Source organism: Dipodomys spectabilis, unplaced genomic scaffold (assembly GCF_019054845.1).
Source record: "Dipodomys spectabilis isolate Male_0828 unplaced genomic scaffold, ASM1905484v1 ptg000219l, whole genome shotgun sequence".
Lineage (NCBI taxonomy): Eukaryota > Metazoa > Chordata > Mammalia > Rodentia > Heteromyidae > Dipodomys > Dipodomys spectabilis.
In genome coordinates, this window is record NW_024870896.1 from 4,063,734 (window position 1) to 4,084,701 (window position 20,968).

Genomic DNA, 20,968 nt, shown 5'->3' on the forward strand with positions numbered 1-20,968 from the left:
CCTAGATCTGAGCCAGGCAGGTAGATAAGAAGAAGAAAAAAGGGGTTTTACAGAGGGGTTACAGATACACAAGTCAGATGAAGAATACATTTCTTTTCGGACAATGTCACTCCTTCCCTCGCTCTCTCCCAGTTTTTCCCTCCCATCCCCACCCACAAGTTGTAGAGTTCATTTTCCACAGTGTCCAGTGAGTACCACGGCTGCATTTGTTCACCCTTTGTCCCTCCACTTCTGTGCCTCCCCCTTAGCCCTCCCAAAGACGGATAACTAGAGAAACAAGACAAAAAGAAAAGAAAAACAACCTCATTAACCATTTCCTGGAGTTTATTTCAATAACTATTATTCTATCTGATCAGAGGCACATAGGCATTGAGACTTTGTGTTCTTCCTCTAAGAGTATCCTACTTTGGTCTCACTGTGTGTGAATGCCCAGAGTCCTGTATCATTTACTGTGTCCATAACAAGTAATGGAATTCAAATGACAAATAAAAGACCTCCCAACCAAGAAAAAGCCCAAGACCCAGTGGATTTACAGCCAAATTCTATAAAGTATTTTTTTAATTGGACAGTTTAGTCTCTCTATTTCTGGACACAGGTCTAGAGTCCAGTTTGGCCACTACTCTGTGAATGCTGCATTACAATAAAACTGCCTCATCAGGGTTTCCTGTCAGTGCTGTAAGTGAAGCTTCTGTCCCTGAATGGCTTTGTACATCTCCTGCCACCTAGTTCACTCTCCTAGGCTCAGGGGCTTTGTGCAGTTTGTCCCTGATGAGCATCCATCCAGGAAGTGCCAGGGATACAGCACTGCCTGTAGATGGTCCTGGAAAATAACTCCCAACTCTTCTCATCATACTGCCTCACATGCCGCCTCCCTTAGGATGCAGGTGAAGCCCAGGCCCAGAGTTCAAGCCTCGAGACTGACAAAAAAAATGCAGGTGACATCTGTAGATTCTTCAGCCCATTTGGTTCTTTCTGCCTCCTTCTCTCTAGTTTTCTTTTTCTTTTCTTTCTCTCTCTCTCTCTTTCTTTCTTTCTCTTTCCCTTATTTTTGTTTTCTTTCTTCTTTTCTCTTTCTCTTTCCCTTTCTTTCTTTCTCTTCCTCTTCCCCTTCCCTTCCTCTTCCCCTTCCCTTCCTCTTCCCCTTCTCCTTCCCCTTCCCCTTCATCTTCTCCTTCCCCTTCCCCTTCCCTTTCCTTCCCTTCCCCTTCCCTTTCCCTTCCTTCTCCTCTCCTCCTCTCCTCTCCCCTCCCCTCCCCTCCCCTTCCCTTCTCTTCCCTTCCCTTCCCTTCCCTTCCCTTCCCGTCCCTTCCCTCAAATCCGGGGGCTTGAACTCAGGGGTTTGAGCTCTGTCCCTGAGCTTTTTTCCCTCCTTGCTCAAGGCTAGTGCTCTACCACTAGAGCCATAGTTCCAGTCTGGCCTTTTTTGACAAGGGTAGGTAGTTAACAGTCTCATAGATTTTCCTGCCCAATCTGGCTTCACACTATGATCCTCAGCTCTCAGCCTCCTAGCATAGCTAGGATGACAGGCATGACCCACTGGCCCTTCTCTAATTTGTTATGGGCCTTACAAAACAATACAAGTGTGTGAGTGTGTGTGAGTGTGTGTGTGTGTGTGATATGATGATGATGATGATGATGATGATTTGCAGTGCTGAGGATCAAATCCAGTATTTTGTACATGCTAGGCACACATTCTACCACTAAGCTACAGTCCCAGTCCAGATTTACAGGCTCGATAATTGTTTAGCCTGTGTGGGTTTTATTGTCTCCTGTTGCTATGCCACATGGGAAGACCAGGTTGACATCTATGCTTGGCCATTTTGAAGCCTCTGGGCTCTCAGAAGAGCATAAGATGGCACTGGCAGATTAGTCACACTTAAGAACCACCCGGTGAGGCAGAGAGGAGAATGTTGATAGGCTCTGGTGAAGTCATTGTCTTGGCTGACCTCCTGAGCTGATCCTGAGCCACCTCTCAGGGTGCCCATAGGGAGGGTATTGGCAGCTGGGTTCTGATCACAGGTGAACTCAGTAAAATCCATGCTTAGAACCACAGCTGGAATCTTTAGCTGTTTGCCTTTGAGTTTTCAGCTCCAATTCTTCCAAGTTTAGAATTTTTAGACTAGCTATCTCTCTATCTATCTCTCTCAATCTATCTATCTATCTATCTATCTATCTATCTATCTATCTGTCTGTCTGTCTGTCTGTCTGTCTGTCTGTCCGTCTGTCTAGACATCTTACCTATCGTCTACTTTTCTGTCAGTCTATCTACTGTCTATCTATCAATCAATCACTGACCTATTATCTACTGTCTATCACATGTCTATGTATAGGATCTGTTTTTCTATCCATCAACGGACCTATCACCTGTCCACTATCATATTTCTCTATCTATCTTTCTGTGGATCAATTGATTGGCCTATCATCTGTCTTTCTATCTCTATATCGATCTACCATCTGTAATTTCTTTATCTATCACCAGTATCTGATTTGCCCTTTATCTACTGAACCAACTACTGTGTAAACAAGAAATAGGGAGAGAGAAAGAGAGAAAGGAAAAGAAAAGAAAGGAGTGACTCATGGGTATTTGCTTTTTTTTTTTTTTTTGCCTCTTCTCCCACATCCTGCTGTGGCTTCAGGCTCTTATGTTCCCCAGACTGACATATCCTCATAACCAGGGGACGAGACACCCAGCAAATGCAGAAATGGCCATGGTGAACTAAATAAAAAAGAAAAGAAAATGTGATAGATCTCCCACAAGCCAGGTAGTCTTCAGTGGTTGTTTCTGGAAGGCTTGTATTTATACCTCTCTCAGAAGGAAGTAGAAAACCTCTTCAGTTGCAGAGGGAGAGTGTGCAGCTAGGGGCTCACCTGCCATGATCCCTTTAACGCACCTGTCTGCCTGGTGACACACAGCAGCTCTTGTCTGACCCCTGATTTTATGATGCCTTTGTCTTTGAGGGGGGAAGGCATTTATTTCTATATGACTATCTCTTTTAAAGTGCAATTTATCTAGTTTTCCTTCTCAATTACTATGCCCAGACATTGATGGGTATTGCACACACCTAGTTTTATATATATATATATATATATATATATATATATATATATATAGAGAGAGAGAGAGAGAGAGAGAGAGAGAGAGAGAGAGAGAGAGCCATTAAATGGAAATTGCTATTCTCAAGATAAGCAGCCATCTTGTTCTACTGTACCTACACAGTAGGACAGCCACATCTCTTGTTTTCTTCTTCAGACTTGCACTGGCTCGTTGTGGCCAGTCATGGAGGAATGACACCTGTAGACCAGCACAAACTTAATTTGCTTCCTTTTTTTTATTTTTTCTTTCCCTCTCTAGGATTACACCCTCACGATGTATTTCCAACAATACTGGAGAGACAAGAGGCTGGCCTATTCTGGAATCCCCCTCAACCTCACGCTGGACAATCGGGTGGCTGACCAGCTGTGGGTGCCTGACACGTATTTCTTGAATGACAAGAAGTCCTTTGTCCACGGTGTGACTGTGAAAAACCGCATGATCCGGCTCCACCCGGATGGGACGGTACTGTATGGGCTCAGGTCTGTCTGCCTCTTTGGGGCCAATTTTTGTACTTGCATGGTGTGTTGCCTTGAATTTCTCACTTGAGATGATTGGAGGAAGCGAGGCCATGTCCTCAGATTAATTAGGAAACATCCAAGACAACACTCTGAGCTTTGCGGGGGCAGGGAGGGGGGACACAGCAACAACACCCCATCATCCAAAGATCTGAAGCGTGACTGTTACTATAAATAGCTATCAAGCCAATTGCAAAGCAGCTTCCTTGGCTGAATGGTACATAATTGGGTTACCCTCTCTGAAAGCATAGAGTCTCTTAGGATGGACTTCCCATATGATCGCCACAGAGACTCATAATTAATATTGTCCTGACACTGCAGAGGCTTTTAATAAAGTTTTTTTCCTCTCTCTCTCTCTCTCTCTCCCAAAGCTATTTGGAAAGCCAGAGAAGAGGAGGGGAGGGGGAATGTCTGCTGTGCAGATTATAAGATACAGTCTCTATGGAGCTTTCTTGAGGTGGTGTGGAGAATATTTATGGGAATGACTAAGTGAGAGGTTTTCTGATGAGAAACAGCTTTCTCCAGGTCCTTCTAATGCAATCACTCAAATCAGAAAACCGGGCTGCCTTTCTGAGCCAGGAGGAGGAGGAGGCCCTAGGATTTTCTGGTTGCTCTGGAAATCACGAGACCTTCTCAGGAAGGTTTCATCATTTTAAGCGGTTCATTATTTTGCATATTACTCTGCTGAATGATGCTCTTAAAAACCTTCTGTCTCTTGCATTGGCTTTGCACTGCATATTTTTAGGGAGGGGAAGGGGAGGTTGGTTTCTAAATAGGGTTGTGTGTATGTGTGTGTGTGGTGAGACAGAAAAACCGAGAGACAGAGACACACAGAGAGACAGAAACAGAGAGAGACAGATAGAAAGGCATGCAGAGACATACAGGGAGACAGTGATAGAGATAGACACACAGAGGCAATTAGAGAGACAGTGACAGAGGCAAAGAGAGACAGAGAGACAGACACACAGACAGAAAACTAGAAACAGAGATAGAGAGACACAGAGAATCAGAGGCAGAGACAGAATGTATGTCTCTATCTGCTTATCTCCATTTTCTGGCCTAAAAACCCACCTCCCCAACCCCAGGCCTTCTAGGAGTGACACAGTTTTTGTTTTTATGTGGGACTTGAACTCTGGGCCTGGGCGCTGTCCCTCAGCTTTACAGCTCAAGGCTAGCACTCTACTACTTGAGCCACAGCACCACTTCCAGTTTTCTGGTGGTTAATTGAAGATAAGAGTCTCACAGACTTTCCTGTCTGGGCTGGCTTTGAACTGTGATCCTCAGATCTCAGCCTCCTGAGTAGCTAGGATTATAGGCATGAGCCACCGGTGCCCAGCTTGACCCACAGTTTTTAATGGAACACACATGAATACTTTGAAGAAAAGAGTTATTGCAAACTGTAGTGGAATTCAGAGCCTTCTTCAGAAAACTCCAGTGGCTAAAACTGGGACATAACCATAAACCTTGAAGGCTCATCTCTGTGTCCTTGTGGTCTTCCCAGCTACAAGATGAATGAAGGACCTATGCAACATTGCCTTAAACAATGAATGTTGGGTGAAGCTGGGCACCAGGGACTCACACCTGTAATCCTAGCTACTCAGGAGGCTGAGATCTGAGGATCATGGTTCAAAGCCAGCCCAGGCAGGAAAGTCTGTGAGACTCTTATCTCCAATAAACCACCAGAAAACCTGAAGAGGTGCTGTGGCTCAAGTGGTAGAGTGCTAGCCTTGAGCTGAAAAGCTGAGGGACAGCGCCCAGGCCCAGAGTTCAAGCCTCATAACCGACAGAAAAAAAAAAAAAAAGAAGGAAAGAAAGAAAATGCTGGTGACTTTTGAAACCACAGCATGAGTGGGAATTTTGTACAAGGTGAGAAAAAAATAGCATATGTCAATCTGATCCTGGTTTTACTGCCAAGAGTCTAGCCTAAAGTTTCTTTGGGAGGTTTTTAGCAGTTAGTATTTTTTGTGGTTGTTCCAAAATGAGAAGAAATGTACTGGTGAAGGTGTAGAAGTTCTCACAAGTACATCAGTGGTCCAAAAACATATCCCAAATTCTTGTGACCATAGGAAGAGTTAGTAGATACCTCTCTCTATAAAAGACATAGAGAGAGATATCTACATATATATATCTAGATATCTTTACATATAAACATATATAAATATATAGAGATCTATCTATAGATTTATAAGTATATATTTATATCTATACAAATATAGATCTATAGATTTTATAGATCTATCTAGATAGATATCTTTATACATTTATATATAAAGATACCTATAAATATTATATATAAATATCTTTATGTATTTATAGATATGTGTAAAATAAAGAAAATTAAATTATGTCTTTGTCAGACAGTTTGCCTGTAAGTTTATATGCGAAAGCTAAATAATTCTGTAATAGGGAAAGTTTTTAATTAAAAAAAACAACTTTGTATAATGGCCTAAGAAATAATCATTCTAGTCAAATTTACATCTATTAGGCCTAGTTAGGAGCCCCTTAAATAAAGGTCTAAATATATGCCTTTTCATCTCCATATGCTCCTGAGATTTTTATTTGGGGTGCCACATTTCTGTAAGAGTGCTTCTTCAGTTATGTGAACTTGGACAAAGTGTCATGAAGAAAATCTCTAGCCAGGTGCCACTGGCTCAGGCTTGTAATCCTAGCTACTCAGGAGACTGAGATCTGAAGATCAAGAGTCAATGCCATTTTATATCTCGACAGAGATAGAGAGCTAAAATGAAATATATCATATATCATATGTACATATATATTATGCGTATATCTCATATATATATATATATGTGGCCAGCACCTGTAATCCCAACTATGCACTGGCTATTTTTGGCAAATTAGCACAGATACACATGAACTCCCATTAAAAACCCATCAGGATTTTCAAGCACACATATGTGGGAAATACCAGAGCTCAGACACATCCTTACTTCCCAGTGGCCCTTAGTTTCCCCTCGGAGTGGGATGGAGAGGTAGACCAGAAGGTACAGCTCTACGATGATGCCCAGCATTTCACGATTGCAGTTTGCAGCTGGGGAAAGATGAAAACTCAAAACTGGAAGTATAGTTTCTAACTAAAGGCATACTATGTTTGCACCGTGGTAAAAATTTAAAAAAACTGTAGGTCAAGCCAGGTGCTGTGGCTCACACCTGTAATTCTTAGCTACTCAGGAGGCTGAGCGTTAAGGATCAAGGTTCAAAGCCAGCCTGGGCAGGGAAACCCATGAGACTCTTACATCGAGTTACTCAGTAAAACATCAGAAGTGGAAGTGTGGCTCAAGTGACAGAGTGCCAGCCTTGAGCAGAAAAAGTCAAGGGATAGTCAGGATAGTCCAAGGGCCTGAGTTCAAACTTCAGAAAGACAGAGAGAGAGAGAGAGAGAGAGAGAGAGAGAGAGAGAGAGAGAGAGAGAACTGAGCCATGTGCTGTTAGTTGCCTTACACCTGCAATCTTAGCTACTCTGGAGGCTGAGATCTGAGGATCACAGTTCCAGGCCAGCCCAAGCAGGAAAGTCCATAAGACTCTTAACTCCAATAAACCACCAAAAAAAAAAAAGAAAAAAAAAGCTGGAAGTGGAGCTGCAGTTCATAGGGGTAGAACACTAATCTTGAGTAAAAGAAGTCAGGGACAGCTTGCAGGCCCTGAGTTCAAGCCCCAGGACCAGCGCGCACGCACACACACACACACACACACACACTCACACACACACACACACACACACACACACACTGTAGATCAGACCTAGAGGAGGAAAGACACAGCAGAGCAGAATGGAAGTTCCCAGGTAGAAACCTTCAGATACTGCTTGATGTAGCTACATCCACCTTGCAAGGATGTTCCTCATAAGATCCCACCTAGCCCGGCCTGCTTTCCTCCTGGCTGTGTGCTAACTTGAACTGCACTGGTGGTGTTTCTGAGGCCTGAAAGGTGAGATCTTCTTATCCCTGGACATGGAGCTTGTCCGTCTCCCTGCCCTCCAGGCTAGCCCCACACTGGGGGAACCAATCACCGTGTTTGCAGCTCCAGGCTCCTTTTCCTACAGGCGCAATCCAGAAGGTCTTTGCCTTATCTGGGAAGAGATGGAGATGGTTGACCGTGGATGAGCCGTCTGTGACGTAGGCTTGTGCATCACCTCAGCCTTATTCTGGGAAACCATTGATCTTTAACTCTGATGACTGCAAAATAAAAAAAAGCCATCCAGGACTTTTGGCGGATCTCTCAGATGCTTGAGCACGGGGCAGGCAATCGGAGCCATCAAAGGTCGCTGCAAACTGTGAACCCACTTATTTCTTGTTCCCCCCATAATGTCTTGAGACTGGTACTTGGAGGCAATACCAGCTCATATTCACCAACTTGATGAGTGGCAGCTGGTCACGACTCACACTAAGCCTCTGGCTGGCGTGCTACCAGCTCCTGATAGGATGCCAGAAAAGCCTCTGGAGAGGAACACCCAACCCCATCTTGAAGCACAGCAGGGCTTCTTGGAAGACCTCTATTTGATCAGCCAGACCCTTGATGGAAGACCTTGGATGTCTAAGGGACTTTGGGGCCTTCACCCTGGGCCTTCGCTGCTCTGATTTCTAACTGTCTGTGAGGATGTAGAGCCATTCCTCTCCCATCCCTCCCTGTCTTGCTCAGTTTCCTGATTCTCTGGCAACCCTGGATGTCTCAGTTGGCACCATTAAGCATGCTTCATTAATGCACGTTTTCCTTCGTGCCATGCATTTTCTATCTTTAGGGCCATTTCTCTGATGCTAGGACATTGATAAGGAGGTCATCAATCGCATGCAGTTGGCTCCAAAACATCAATTACAGTTCAAGGATCGTTCTCAAAACAAAGCAACCCAGCCAGGTGCTGGTGGCTCACGCCTGTCATCCTAGCTACTCAGGAGGCTGAGATCTGAGAATAGTGATTTGAAGCCAGCCCAAGCAGTCAAGTCTGTGAGACTCTTACCTCCAAAGAACCATCCAGAAAACCAGAAATTGGAGCTGTGGCTCAAGAGTGATAGAGTGTTAGCCTTGGGCACAAAAGTTCAGGAACAGCACCCAGCCCTGGAACCAACCGAAAGTAAAACAAAAGCAGAATAAAAAGAACCCCCCAAAAATCAGGATAACCTGTATTTCACCATATAAGTTGGTTATGAAATCTGTTGGACAATGTAGCATGATGCTCCCACTGCTATTAATAATTGTGAAAATTGCCATTCCTGTACCTAAAGGATTCGACTATAGTGTTCACTTGAAGGTAAAATTTATTCCAGAAGCTTCTTCTTAAGCCTAAATGGTATAGTTAGCATTTTATTCTGAAATTGTTTTATACTGTGCTTTGGGTCAACTACTCTGTGTGTGTGTGTGTGTGTGTGTGTGTGTGTGTGTGTGTGTGTTATTGGATTTGAATTCAGAATTGTGAGCTTGCTAGGCAGGCCCTGTTAAAGCCATATCTCCAACCCCTTTGCTTTAGTTATTTTTTGAATAGTGTCTCACATTCCTTGTTGTATCCAGCCTCTGATGGCAATTCTCCTAATAAACTTCCTGTATAGCTGGAATTACTAGCATCCCACGGTGCCCAGTGGAGATAGGATCTGGCTAACTCTTTCCTTAGATTGACCTCAAACCAAGATCCTCCTGATCTCTGCCTCCTGAATTCCTGGGGTTAGGAGTGTGTGCTTCCAGACCTCAGGGCCTCAGCTAACTTTTTGTCCCAGAACCCATGTGCTTTGTGTGCAATGGTACCTAACTTCCCACCAAGCTGTTTTGTCAATGTTTCTCAGATCCTGCTACGCAACGAAGTGCCATGTTGATAAATTGCTTTCCGGAGGGGAATATGACAATTTATATTCCCACCAGCCATGAAGTATACATTAGCTCGAGGATTTTGTCACCTGCTCTGGGTTTTATGATGACTTAGACTGCTCTAATTAATCTATCTTCTTCATCTCTCATGGCAAGAGGAAAACTCGGTCCCACTTTAAATCCACACTCTTGCATTTATTTATCTCCCCACCCAAGCATGTCCACTCCTCTTATGGTTTAATAAGAGTTTCTGTCGGGCTCCAGTGGCTCACAACTGTAATCCTAGCTACTCAGGAGGTTGAGATCTGAGGGCGGTTCAAAGCCAAATTTGGGCAGGAACGTCCATGAGAGTCTTATCTCCAATAAACCATCAGAAAACTTGAGCTGTGGCTCAAGTGATAGAGGTTCGCCTTGAGCTTAAGAGCTCAGGAACAGCGCCCAGGCCCAGAGTTCAAGTCCCATGAGCAACCCCTTCCCTTCAAAAAAAGAATAATTTTTTTTCTACTTTTTCTTTGGACCACCCTTCCCTATTCCCATTTATTGATGTTAACTCATCCTGGAGTTGAAAGCACAGGAAATATTTTAGCTTCCATTATATCTGATATGTCCATTGCTTTCTTTTCACCTCTTTCAAATGGAGTGGGAAATCCCCCAGCCCATTCACCAGCCAGCTCTCTGCCTTGGGTGTCTGCTCCCTACTTATGAATTTGACCCCTGAATTCAAAGCCTTTCCTTTCTACTGCTCTCTCCCTTTGTCACACTTGCAGTGTGCAAACTTCCTTCTTCTCTTCTGAAACAGCAAAGACAACCCTGCCTCTGGACCTTTACACATGCTCTTTGTTGGATGTATCTGGATCTAGATACTGATTTTTTTTCTAGCACCATTATAACAGTTATATAATTGTGATGGACAGTTCAACTTTCCCTCTCCTAAGGAGATTCCTGTAGCGATCATTTAGTCTCTTCTTTATCATTTAGTGTTTATCAAGCCATTTATCTAGATCTGACACCGTCTTGTCAGTTGGTGGCATTTCTTATTGACTCACTGTTCTTATCTATAACTACAGGTAGGCCAACAGGAGAGAATTATATATAATATGTATATAATACATGGTATCTCCATATATAGTATATAGAGTAGCATATATATAGTATCTAGATACAATATTTAGATACATACACTTGATATATATTGATATAGTATATATGGCATGCATATTTTACATAATATATGATATCATATATCATATATATTATCTATCATATACCATATACTGTATGGATATAGTAGACCTATATACATATATAGTATATGTATATAATTAACTTGTGTGTTTATATACACACACATATGTAAAGTCCTGATTGAAGAGCTGATGCCATATTATTTATTGTTCTATCCTCAAAATCCAGGGTAGACTCAGGTGAAAAGAATATAATATATTCTCTAAGGGCTAATTCTGAAGCCTGATTCTTCTTTCTTTAGTATGAGCATTTTTATATTTTCTGTTTAGATTTTTTTTCTCCATTGGAATTTATCTTGATGTCAGAGGTGAGGTCATTTTTTGTTTTTTGCTTTTTCCCCTTCTAATTACTAGTTATTTGGCCCAGTAGTTTTACCGGGTTTTTTTTTTTTTCTCCCACATGAACCTTAGAATCATCCAGGTTATCGAATCCTTGAAAATAAAGTTGGTCATGCTTTCTGGAATTGGGCTCATTAAGTGTTAATTTGGGAAGATGAAGAGCTATAAGTTACACACCTGTGAATAGCAAGGCTACATCCTGCCTTGGGCATTTTCTTCCTGCTTAAGAATTTGACCCTTGTAATTGAATAAAGAATGTCACTCCACTGTTAGTTCTAGCTGGTATGAATTCTGTAGCTCACCAGAAACGGTGATTGGTTCTTAATGTAGCAGGGATCTGTTCTTTTCGTGTGTGTGTGTGTGTGTGTGTGTGTGTGTGTGTGTGTGTGTGTGTGTGTGCATGTATATGGGGGAAAGAAGGAAAAGGAGACAGGAAAAGAGGGAGAGAGAGAGTTGATTTGTTTTTAGAATAGTGTGAAAGGAGATAATTAACACACGTCACCAATTTACAGCACTTACATTCAACAACTCACTGTAAATTAAATGTCTAGACCTAGATTGTTAGTTTGTGCTGGGACTGGGGCTTGAACGGAGGGCCTCATGCTCTTGCTTGGCCTTTCTATTCAAGGCTGATGCTCTGCCATTCGACCCACATCTCCCCTTCAGATTTTTGCTGGCTAATTGGAGATAAAAGTCTCACGGATTTGTCTGTCCAGTCTGGCTTTGAACCTCGATCCTCAGATCTCAGCTTTCTGAGTAGCTAGGTGTGAGGCACCCAGGCCTGGTTTTAGATTATTTTGAAATATCTGAAGCAGAAGTAGTGGTGTTTAGTAATTCGATCTATATCTACGTGGTCACTTACCTCATTTAACATAACTACAACTATGGCATCTTAATTTCCTACTTTGATTCATCCATTTTTTGCAATTTTAATTATTATAAATTGACAACTGGTCTTGATACTCACTTAAAGAATGCATCCTCATGTTACGAATGCATGTGGAAAAATTCCTTAACGTCATTAGTGAGGAGCACATTGGAAAGTTGTTCGCTTAACAACTTACACAATATTCTATAATTAGCAGTGCTCACCAGGCTGTACAATAATCTTTAAAAAATGTCTTCCTGTCTAGTTGAGATTTGATACAGTTTAACCCTTCGTATCCCATGTCATCCCTCCTTCAACTGCTGGTACTCACTATTCTGGGCTCATTTGTCTGAGATTGTACATGTAAGTCAGAGCTGCTCCAGTTTGATTCAGGTTGTCACAAATGATAGGCTAGCCTCCGCTCTAAAATTCTAAACAGCATCACATTGTGTCTATCTACCTCACTAATCCTTACTCACTCTTCTGTTGGTGGACATTTCATTTGGCTCCATCATTTGGTTACTAGGAGCCAGGCTTTACTAAATGACCTGAGAGTCTAGCCACCTCTTTGACAAACTGATTTCAAACTTTTCAGATAAATACTTGGAAGTAGGATGGTTGGTTCATAGGGTCATTTTATTCTCAGTGTCTGAGGGACCCTAATTCACATCATCAACTGTGTGACCAGACTTGCCTTTCCTCCACCTCCTTCTAAACATTTTCCTTTCTTCCATTCTGACAGGTGTCAGGTGATGTTTTACTGTGGTTTCCCTCATAATTAGTGACATCGGACATATTTCCCCATGGACCCATTGGCCATCTGTATGTTTTCTTTTGAGAAAGGGTTGTTCAGGTTCTGGGCCCATATTTTTTTAATTCTGTTTTTATTTTCTTTTTCTTGAGTTGAATTGCTTATATATTTTGGATGTTAACTCCCATTGAGACGTTGAAGTTTTGGGAAAGATATTCTGGATTGGTGAATAGGTACTAGTTGAACTGTATCCCCCTGCCTCCTCTGTGTGGGTTGAGGAAGTGGAACTTGTTGCTTATTTTGTCTATCTTCTTGATGTTACCCCCCCCTTTGGCCCATTCATAACTTTCTGAGGGTCAACCCTACTTCATCATGTTAAGCACTACTCTAATATAGTATCAAGTCGGCCTTGCCCAGGGTTAATTTACACTTGTTCTCTCTGTAAAAAAAATTATTCCACCAGTTCATTGATCATAAGCCTAATTATGATCTAGCATGAGATGATCTCCTGCATTTGACCTATGAGGTGTGAAGTTTCTTTCCCTGGGTGAAATGCGGGCATACCCCACCATTTCCTGCAGACATGTAAGTAGCCTTACTTCAGTGTTGAATACTGAATTCATACTAAGCATTGGCATTTTCTCTTCCAGAGACAATGGCACCGACATTTCCTAGGCAAGTACCAATGGGTCATTGTGTAGGATTCTCTTGTACACTCCTATGTGATTCATGCCACCCAGAATCTGCTATGTGAATAGGTTGCACATCTTTAGATTTCTCTTGTTCTTTGTCACCGTATGAGTCAAGCAGATCTTCTTTTCCTTTTTTTTTTGTATATTCTGTTAGAGATTAACAAGTGCAAGGAATAGCTGCTCTTCCTAGAAAGAATAGATGTATCCTGTACATATTGATATATAGGAATGTAAGTGGTGTTCCTTTAAATACTCAAATGAAGGAACACATGTCATAGTTGCACTGTATGGAACTGTTTTAGAAGGAAGTTTTTCTCAATGTGATAAAATCCTAATGGTATTTTTGTGCTGCAGTACCCCAGGATCAGTGTCTAACATATTTATGGATTTCTTTAGGTTTTCTTCTGGTATAGTCTTAAGGAATTCAAGATTTTCAGAAAGCCATCATTTTCATCTACATTTCCTAATTTATTATCATCCACATGTGCATTGCTTTCTCTTATAGTTGAAGCTTCTAAGAGCATATCATTTTGTTGTCTTCCTTATTTACTGTTTAGTAGCGAGAAGAAGTTTTTATTCCTTTCATTTAGTGTTTTAGAGGACTAGACTTCAAGTTTTTTATCGTAATTTTATATTTCTTGATTTTTTTTTGTCAGTCATGGGACTTGAACTCAGAGCCTAAGCACTGTCCCTGAACTTTGTCGCTCAAGGCCAGTGCTCTACCAGGTTGAGCCACAACATCACTTCTGGTTTTCTGGTGCTTCATTGGAGAGAGTCTCACATACTTTCCTGCTCAGGCTGGCTTTGAATCACGATCCTGAGATCTCAGCCTCCTGAGTAACTAGGGATTAGAGGTGTGAGTCACCTCCAACTCCAAATCAGTTTTGTAGAAGCTCTGGAGACAGTTCAAATACATAGCGACCAACCAAAACCCCCAAGCAAGATAAATGACAGAATCTCAAAAAGAAATTAGGTACAATGTCCTACCTTTGAAATCTCAGCTACTTGAGGGGTGGAAATAGGATTGTGATTCAAGACCAGCCAAAGTATAAAATCCTACCTGAAAAACAAACTAAAAACAAGCCAGAGAGAGAGAGAGAGAGAGAGAGAGAGAGAGAGAGAGAGAGAGAGAGAGAGAGAGCTTAAAGGTATAGCTCACTTGCTGAGCAGATCAGATGTGAGGCCCTGGATTCAGTTCCTAGCCCAGCCGAAAGTAAATGGGATATTTCCAGTGGAGGTCCCTTTCTCTTCATAAAAACTCACAATTTTTATGCATCATTTTATGCTCCTTTTGCCTTTGGGCATCTGTGTAGGTGTTGGGTTGTCAATCAGCCATAGAAGATGGCAGCATTTAAGTGTGTAAACCTAGAAATTCGGTAAGCTCGAAAAATCAGAGGCTGTAGAAAAATCACACCAGCAAGAGCTGTGTGTTGATTTTGGATTATAAGATCCAATATCCTCTCAGATTCTGTGACAACTAGAAGTTATGACATTTGGGAAGAGCAAGCTTTCCGTGTTGATGTGGGTCACACAGTGTGTGGCTTTGTGACACAAGTGTGCTATTTGTACACAGACATTTCCCATTGACTGCTTTGCCCAGTGTGTTGACATTTTCCCCCTTTGCTACTCCCAGTCGTTGAGAGCAAAATGTTCCTCCACCTGCTGCCTGGTCAGATGCTAACACAAGGACATTCTTTACTCCGTTATTCGCTGAGAGCTGGTGTATAGGCGGAACTGGACACATCTATCAAAGATGGTGCATGCCCTGGTGTTGTGCAGGAGTTTGCTTAGGCTGTGTCTTAGGAGCAGGGTAGGCCTCCTGCTGTCACCATGAAAGGTGGCCTGAGAAAGGTGAACACTGGGCTCCCAGAAGAAGAAATCTGGAGAGAAACTGGGGATGTAATGACTGTTGGGATCTCTAGAAAAGCATTCCTGCTTTTCCTTCCTTCCTTCCTTCCTTCCTTCCTTCCTTCCTTCCTTCCTTCCTTCCTTCCTTCCTTCCTTCCTTCCTTCCTTCCTTCCTTCCTTCCTTCCTTCCTTCCTTCCTTCTTTCTCTTTCTTTCTTCCTTTCTTCCTTCCTTTCCTTCCTTCCTTTCTTTCTTTCTTTCTTTCTTTCTTTCTTTCTTTCTTTCTTTCTTTCTTTCTTTCTTTCTTTCTTTCTTTCTTTCTTTCTTTCTTTCTTTCTTTCTTTCTTTCTTTCTTTCTTTCTTTCTTTCTTTCTTTCTTTCTTTGTTTCTTTCTTTCTTTCTTTCTTTCTTTCCTTCCTTCCTTCCTTCCTTTTCCCTTCCCTTCCCTTCTCTTTCCTCCTTGCCTCCCCCCTCTCTCTTTCTCTCTTTCTTTATTCTTCTCTTTCTTTCTTCCTCTCCTTTCTTCCTTCTTTCTTTTTTTCTTTAAAAAAAAAAACTTTTATTTGTTGGTTTGGAGGCTTGAACTCTGGGCCTAGGCACTGTTCCTGCGCTCTTCAGCTCAAGGTGAGCACTCTACTGCTTGAGCCACAGCGCCACTTCCGGTTTTCTAGTGGTTTATTGGAGATAAGAGACTCACGGGGGCTGGGAGGTTGGCTCAGTGGTAGAGTGCTTGCCTTGCATGCATTAGGCCCTGGGTTCGATTCCTCAGGACCACATAAACAGAAAAAGCCAGAAGTGGTGCTGTGGCTCAAGAGGTAGAGTGCACAATATGTTCTCAAATAAAATAAAATAAAATTAAAAAAAAAAAAAAGAGGTAGAGTGCTAGCCTCGAGCTGAACAGCTGAGGGACAGCGCCCAGGCCCAGAGTTCAGGCCCCACAACCGACAAAAAAGAAAAAGAGTCTCACGGACTTTTCTGCCCAGGCTGGCTTTGATCCATGATCCTCAAATCTCAGCCTCCCGAGTAGCTAGGATTACAGGCGTGAGCCACCGATGCCCAGCTTCTTCCTTCCTTTCCTTCCTTCCCTTCCTTCTCTTCCTTCCCTCCCTCCCTCCCTCCCTCCCTCTCTCTCTCTCTTCCTTTCTTTCTTTCTCTTTCTTTCTTTCTTTCTTTCTCTCTTTCCCTTCTTTCTAGATTACCTTTAAGTAGTTGTTCAAAAGGGTTTCAGTTCAACATGTCAGTATATGCGTACAGCGCGTGTCAGTATATGACCACAGTGCGTGTCAGTGTATGAGTACAGTCTGTCAGTATATGAGTACAGAGTGTCAGTATATGAGTACAGTGTGTCAGTATATGAGTACAGAGTGTCAGTATATGAGGACAGTGTGTCAGTATATGAGTACAGTGTGTCAGTATATGAGTACAGGGTGTCAGTATATGAGTACAGCGTGTCAGTATATGAGTACAGCATGTCAGTATATGAGTACAGTGCGTGTCAGTATATGAGTACAGTGTGTCAGTATATGAGTACAGTCCGTGTCAGTATATGAGTACAGCGCGTGTCAGTATATGAGTACAGTGTGTCAGTATATGAGTACAGTGTGTCAGTATATGAGTACAGTGTGTCAATATATGAGTACAGTGTGTCAGTATATGAGTACAGCGCGTGTCAGTATATGAGTACAGTGTGTCAGTATATGAGTACAGCGCGTGTCAGTATATGAGTACAGTGCGTGTCAGTATATGAGTACAGCGCGTGTCAGTATATGAGTACAGCGCGTGTCAGTATATGAGTACAGTGTGTCAGTATATGAGTACAGCGCGTGTCAGTATATGAGTATAGTGTGTCAGTATATGAGTACATTGTGTCAGTATATGAGTACAGTGTGTCAGTATATGAGTACAGTGTGTCAATATATGAGTACAGCGCGTGTCAGTATATGAGTACAGTGTGTCAGTATATGAGTACAGCGTGTCAGTATATGAGTACAGTGCATGTCAGTATATGAGTACAGCGTGTCAGTATATGAGTACAGTGCGTGTCAGTATATGAGTACAGTGTGTGAGTATATGAGTACAGCGCGTGTCAGTATATGAGTACAGTGCGTGTCAGTATATGAGTACAGTGCGTGTCAGTATATGAGTACAGTGTGTCAGTATATGAGTACAGTGCGTGTCAGTATATGAGTACAGCACGTGTCAGTATATGAGTACAGTGCGTGTCAGTATATGAGTACAGCACGTGTCAGTATATGAGTACAGTGCGTGTCAGTATATGAGTACAGTGTGTCAGTATTTGAGTACAGTGTGTCAGTATATGAGTACAGTGCGTGTCAGTATATGAGTACAGCGCGTGTCAGTATATGAGTACAGCGCGTGTCAGTATATGAGTACAGTGTGTCAGTATATGAGTACAGTGTGTGTCAGTATATGAGTAAAGTGTGTCAGTATATGAGTACAGTGTGTCAGTATATGAGTACAGTGCGTCAGTATATGAGTACAGTGCGTCAGTATATGAGTACAGTGTGTCAGTATATGAGTACAGTGTGTCAGTATATGAGTACAGCGTGTCAGTATATGAGTACAGTGCGTGTCAGTATATGAGGACAGCGTGTCAGTATATGAGTACAGTGCGTGTCAGTATATGAGTACAGTGTGTCAGTATATGAGTACAGCGCGTGTCAGTATATGAGTACAGTGCGTGTCAGTATATGAGTACAGTGTGTCAGTATATGAGTACAGTGCGTGTCAGTATATGAGTACAGCACGTGTCAGTATATGAGTACAGTGCGTGTCAGTATATGAGTACAGCACGTGTCAGTATATGAGTACAGTGCGTGTCAGTATATGAGTACAGTGTGTCAGTATTTGAGTACAGTGTGTCAGTATATGAGTACAGTGCGTGTCAGTATATGAGTACAGCGCGTGTCAGTATATGAGTACAGCGCGTGTCAGTATATGAGTACAATGTGTCAGTATATGAGTACAGTGTGTGTCAGTATATGAGTACAGTGTGTCAGTATATGAGTACAGTGCGTCAGTATATGAGTACAGTGCGTCAGTATATGAGTACAGTGTGTCAGTATATGAGTACAGCGCATGTCAGCATATGAGTACAGCGCGTGTCAGTATATGAGTACAGTGCGTGTCAGTATATGAGTACAGTGTGTCAGTATATGAGTACAGTGCGTGTCAGTACATGAGTACAGTGTGTCAGTATATGAGTACAGTGTGTCAGTATATGAGTACAGCGCGTGTCAGTATATGAGTACAGTGTGTCAGTATATGAGTACAGTGTGTCAGTATATGAGTACAGTGTGTCAGTATATGAGTACAGTGCGTGTCAGTATATGAGTACAGTGCGTGTCAGTATATGAGTACAGCGCGTGTCAGTATATGAGTACAGTGTGTCAGTATATGAGTACAGCGCGTGTCCGTATATGAGTACAGCGCGTGTCAGTATATGAGTACAGTGTGTCAGTATATGAGTACAGTGCGTGTGAGTATATGAGTACAGTGTGTCAGTATATGAGTACAGCGCGTGTCAGTATATGAGTACAGTGTGTCAGTATATGAGTACAGTGCGTGTCAGTATATGAGTACAGCGCGTGTCAGTATATGAGTACAGTGTGTCAGTATATGAGTACAGCGTGTGTCAGTATATGAGTACAGTGTGTCAGTATGAGTACAGTGCGTGTCAGTATATGAGTACAGTGTGTCAGTATATGAGTACAGAGTGTCAGTATATGAGTACAGCGCGTGTCAGTATATGAGTACAGCGCGTGTCAGTATATGAGTACAGTGCGTGTCAGTATGAGTACAGCGCGTGTCAGTATATGAGTACAGTGTGTCAGTATATGAGTACAGTGTGTCAGTATATGAGTACAGCGCGTGTCAGTATATGAGTACAGTGCGTGTCAGTATATGAGTACAGTGCGTGTCAGTATATGAGTACAGCGCGTGTCAGTATATGAGTACACTGTGTCAGTATATGAGTACTGTGTGTCAGAATATGAGTACATTGCGTGTCAGTATATGAGTACAGTGCGTCAGTATATGAGTACAGTGTGTCAGTATATGAGTACAATGTGTCAGTATATGAGTACAGCGCATGTCAGTATATGAGTACAGCGCGTGTCAGTATATGAGTACAGCGCATGTCAGTATATGAGTACAGTGTGTCAGTATATGAGTACAGTGTGTCAGTATATGAGTACAGTGCGTGTCAGTATATGAGTACAGTGTGTAAGTATATGAGTACAGTGTGTCAGTATATGAGTAGAGTGTGTGTCAGTATATGAGTACAGTGCGTGTCAGTATATGAGTACAGTGCGTCAGTATATGAGTACAGTGTGTCAGTATATGAGTACAGTGCGTCAGTATATGAGTACAGTGCGTCAGTATATGAGTACAGTGTGTCAGTATATGAGTACAGCGCATGTCAGCATATGAGTACAGCGCGTGTCAGTATATGAGTACAGTGCGTGTCAGTATATGAGTACAGTGTGTCAGTATATGAGTACAGTGCGTGTCAGTACATGAGTACAGTGTGTCAGTATATGAGTACAGTGTGTCAGTATATGAGTACAGCGCGTGTCAGTATATGAGTACAGTGTGTCAGTATATGAGTACAGTGTGTCAGTATATGAGTACAGTGTGTCAGTATATGAGTACAGTGCGTGTCAGTATATGAGTACAGTGCGTGTCAGTATATGAGTACAGCGCGTGTCAGTATATGAGTACAGTGTGTCAGTATATGAGTACAGCGCGTGTCCGTATATGAGTACAGCGCGTGTCAGTATATGAGTACAGTGTGTCAGTATATGAGTACAGTGCGTGTGAGTATATGAGTACAGTGTGTCAGTATATGAGTACAGCGCGTGTCAGTATATGAGTACAGTGTGTCAGTATATGAGTACAGTGCGTGTCAGTATATGAGTACAGCGCGTGTCAGTATATGAGTACAGTGTGTCAGTATATGAGTACAGCGTGTGTCAGTATATGAGTACAGTGTGTCAGTATGAGTACAGTGCGTGTCAGTATATGAGTACAGTGTGTCAGTATATGAGTACAGAGTGTCAGTATATGAGTACAGCGCGTGTCAGTATATGAGTACAGCGCGTGTCAGTATATGAGTACAGTGCGTGTCAGTATGAGTACAGCGCGTGTCAGTATATGAGTACAGTGTGTCAGTATATGAGTACAGTGTGTCAGTATATGAGTACAGCGCGTGTCAGTATATGAGTACAGTGCGTGTCAGTATATGAGTACAGTGCGTGTCAGTATATGAGTACAGCGCGTGTCAGTATATGAGTACACTGTGTCAGTATATGAGTACTGTGTGTCAGAATATGAGTACATTGCGTGTCAGTATATGAGTACAGTGCGTCAGTATATGAGTACAGTGTGTCAGTATATGAGTACAATGTGTCAGTATATGAGTACAGCGCATGTCAGTATATGAGTACAGCGCGTGTCAGTATATGAGTACAGCGCATGTCAGTATATGAGTACAGTGTGTCAGTATATGAGTACAGTGTGTCAGTATATGAGTACAGTGCGTGTCAGTATATGAGTACAGTGCGTGTCAGTATATGAGTACAGCGCGTGTCAGTATATGAGTACAGTGTGTCAGTATATGAGTACAGCGCGTGTCCGTATATGAGTACAGCGCGTGTCAGTATATGAGTACAGTGTGTCAGTATATGAGTACAGTGCGTGTCAGTATATGAGTACAGTGTGTCAGTATATGAGTACAGCGCGTGTCAGTATATGAGTACAGTGTGTCAGTATATGAGTACAGTGCG

General features: G+C 42.3%; 1 protein-coding gene across 2 annotated transcripts in view; it reads left to right on the forward strand.

The window, feature by feature from the left end:
- The window catches only part of Gabrb3 (gamma-aminobutyric acid type A receptor subunit beta3), a 212,529-nt gene that overhangs the window by 134,930 nt on the left and 56,631 nt on the right, over nucleotides 1-20,968 (forward strand). For both annotated transcript variants that reach the window (XM_042697461.1, XM_042697460.1), the window contains exon 4: nucleotides 3,353-3,573. In XM_042697461.1, the coding sequence (XP_042553395.1) occupies nucleotides 3,353-3,573 (221 nt within the window). The remainder of the gene's footprint in view (nucleotides 1-3,352; nucleotides 3,574-20,968) is intronic.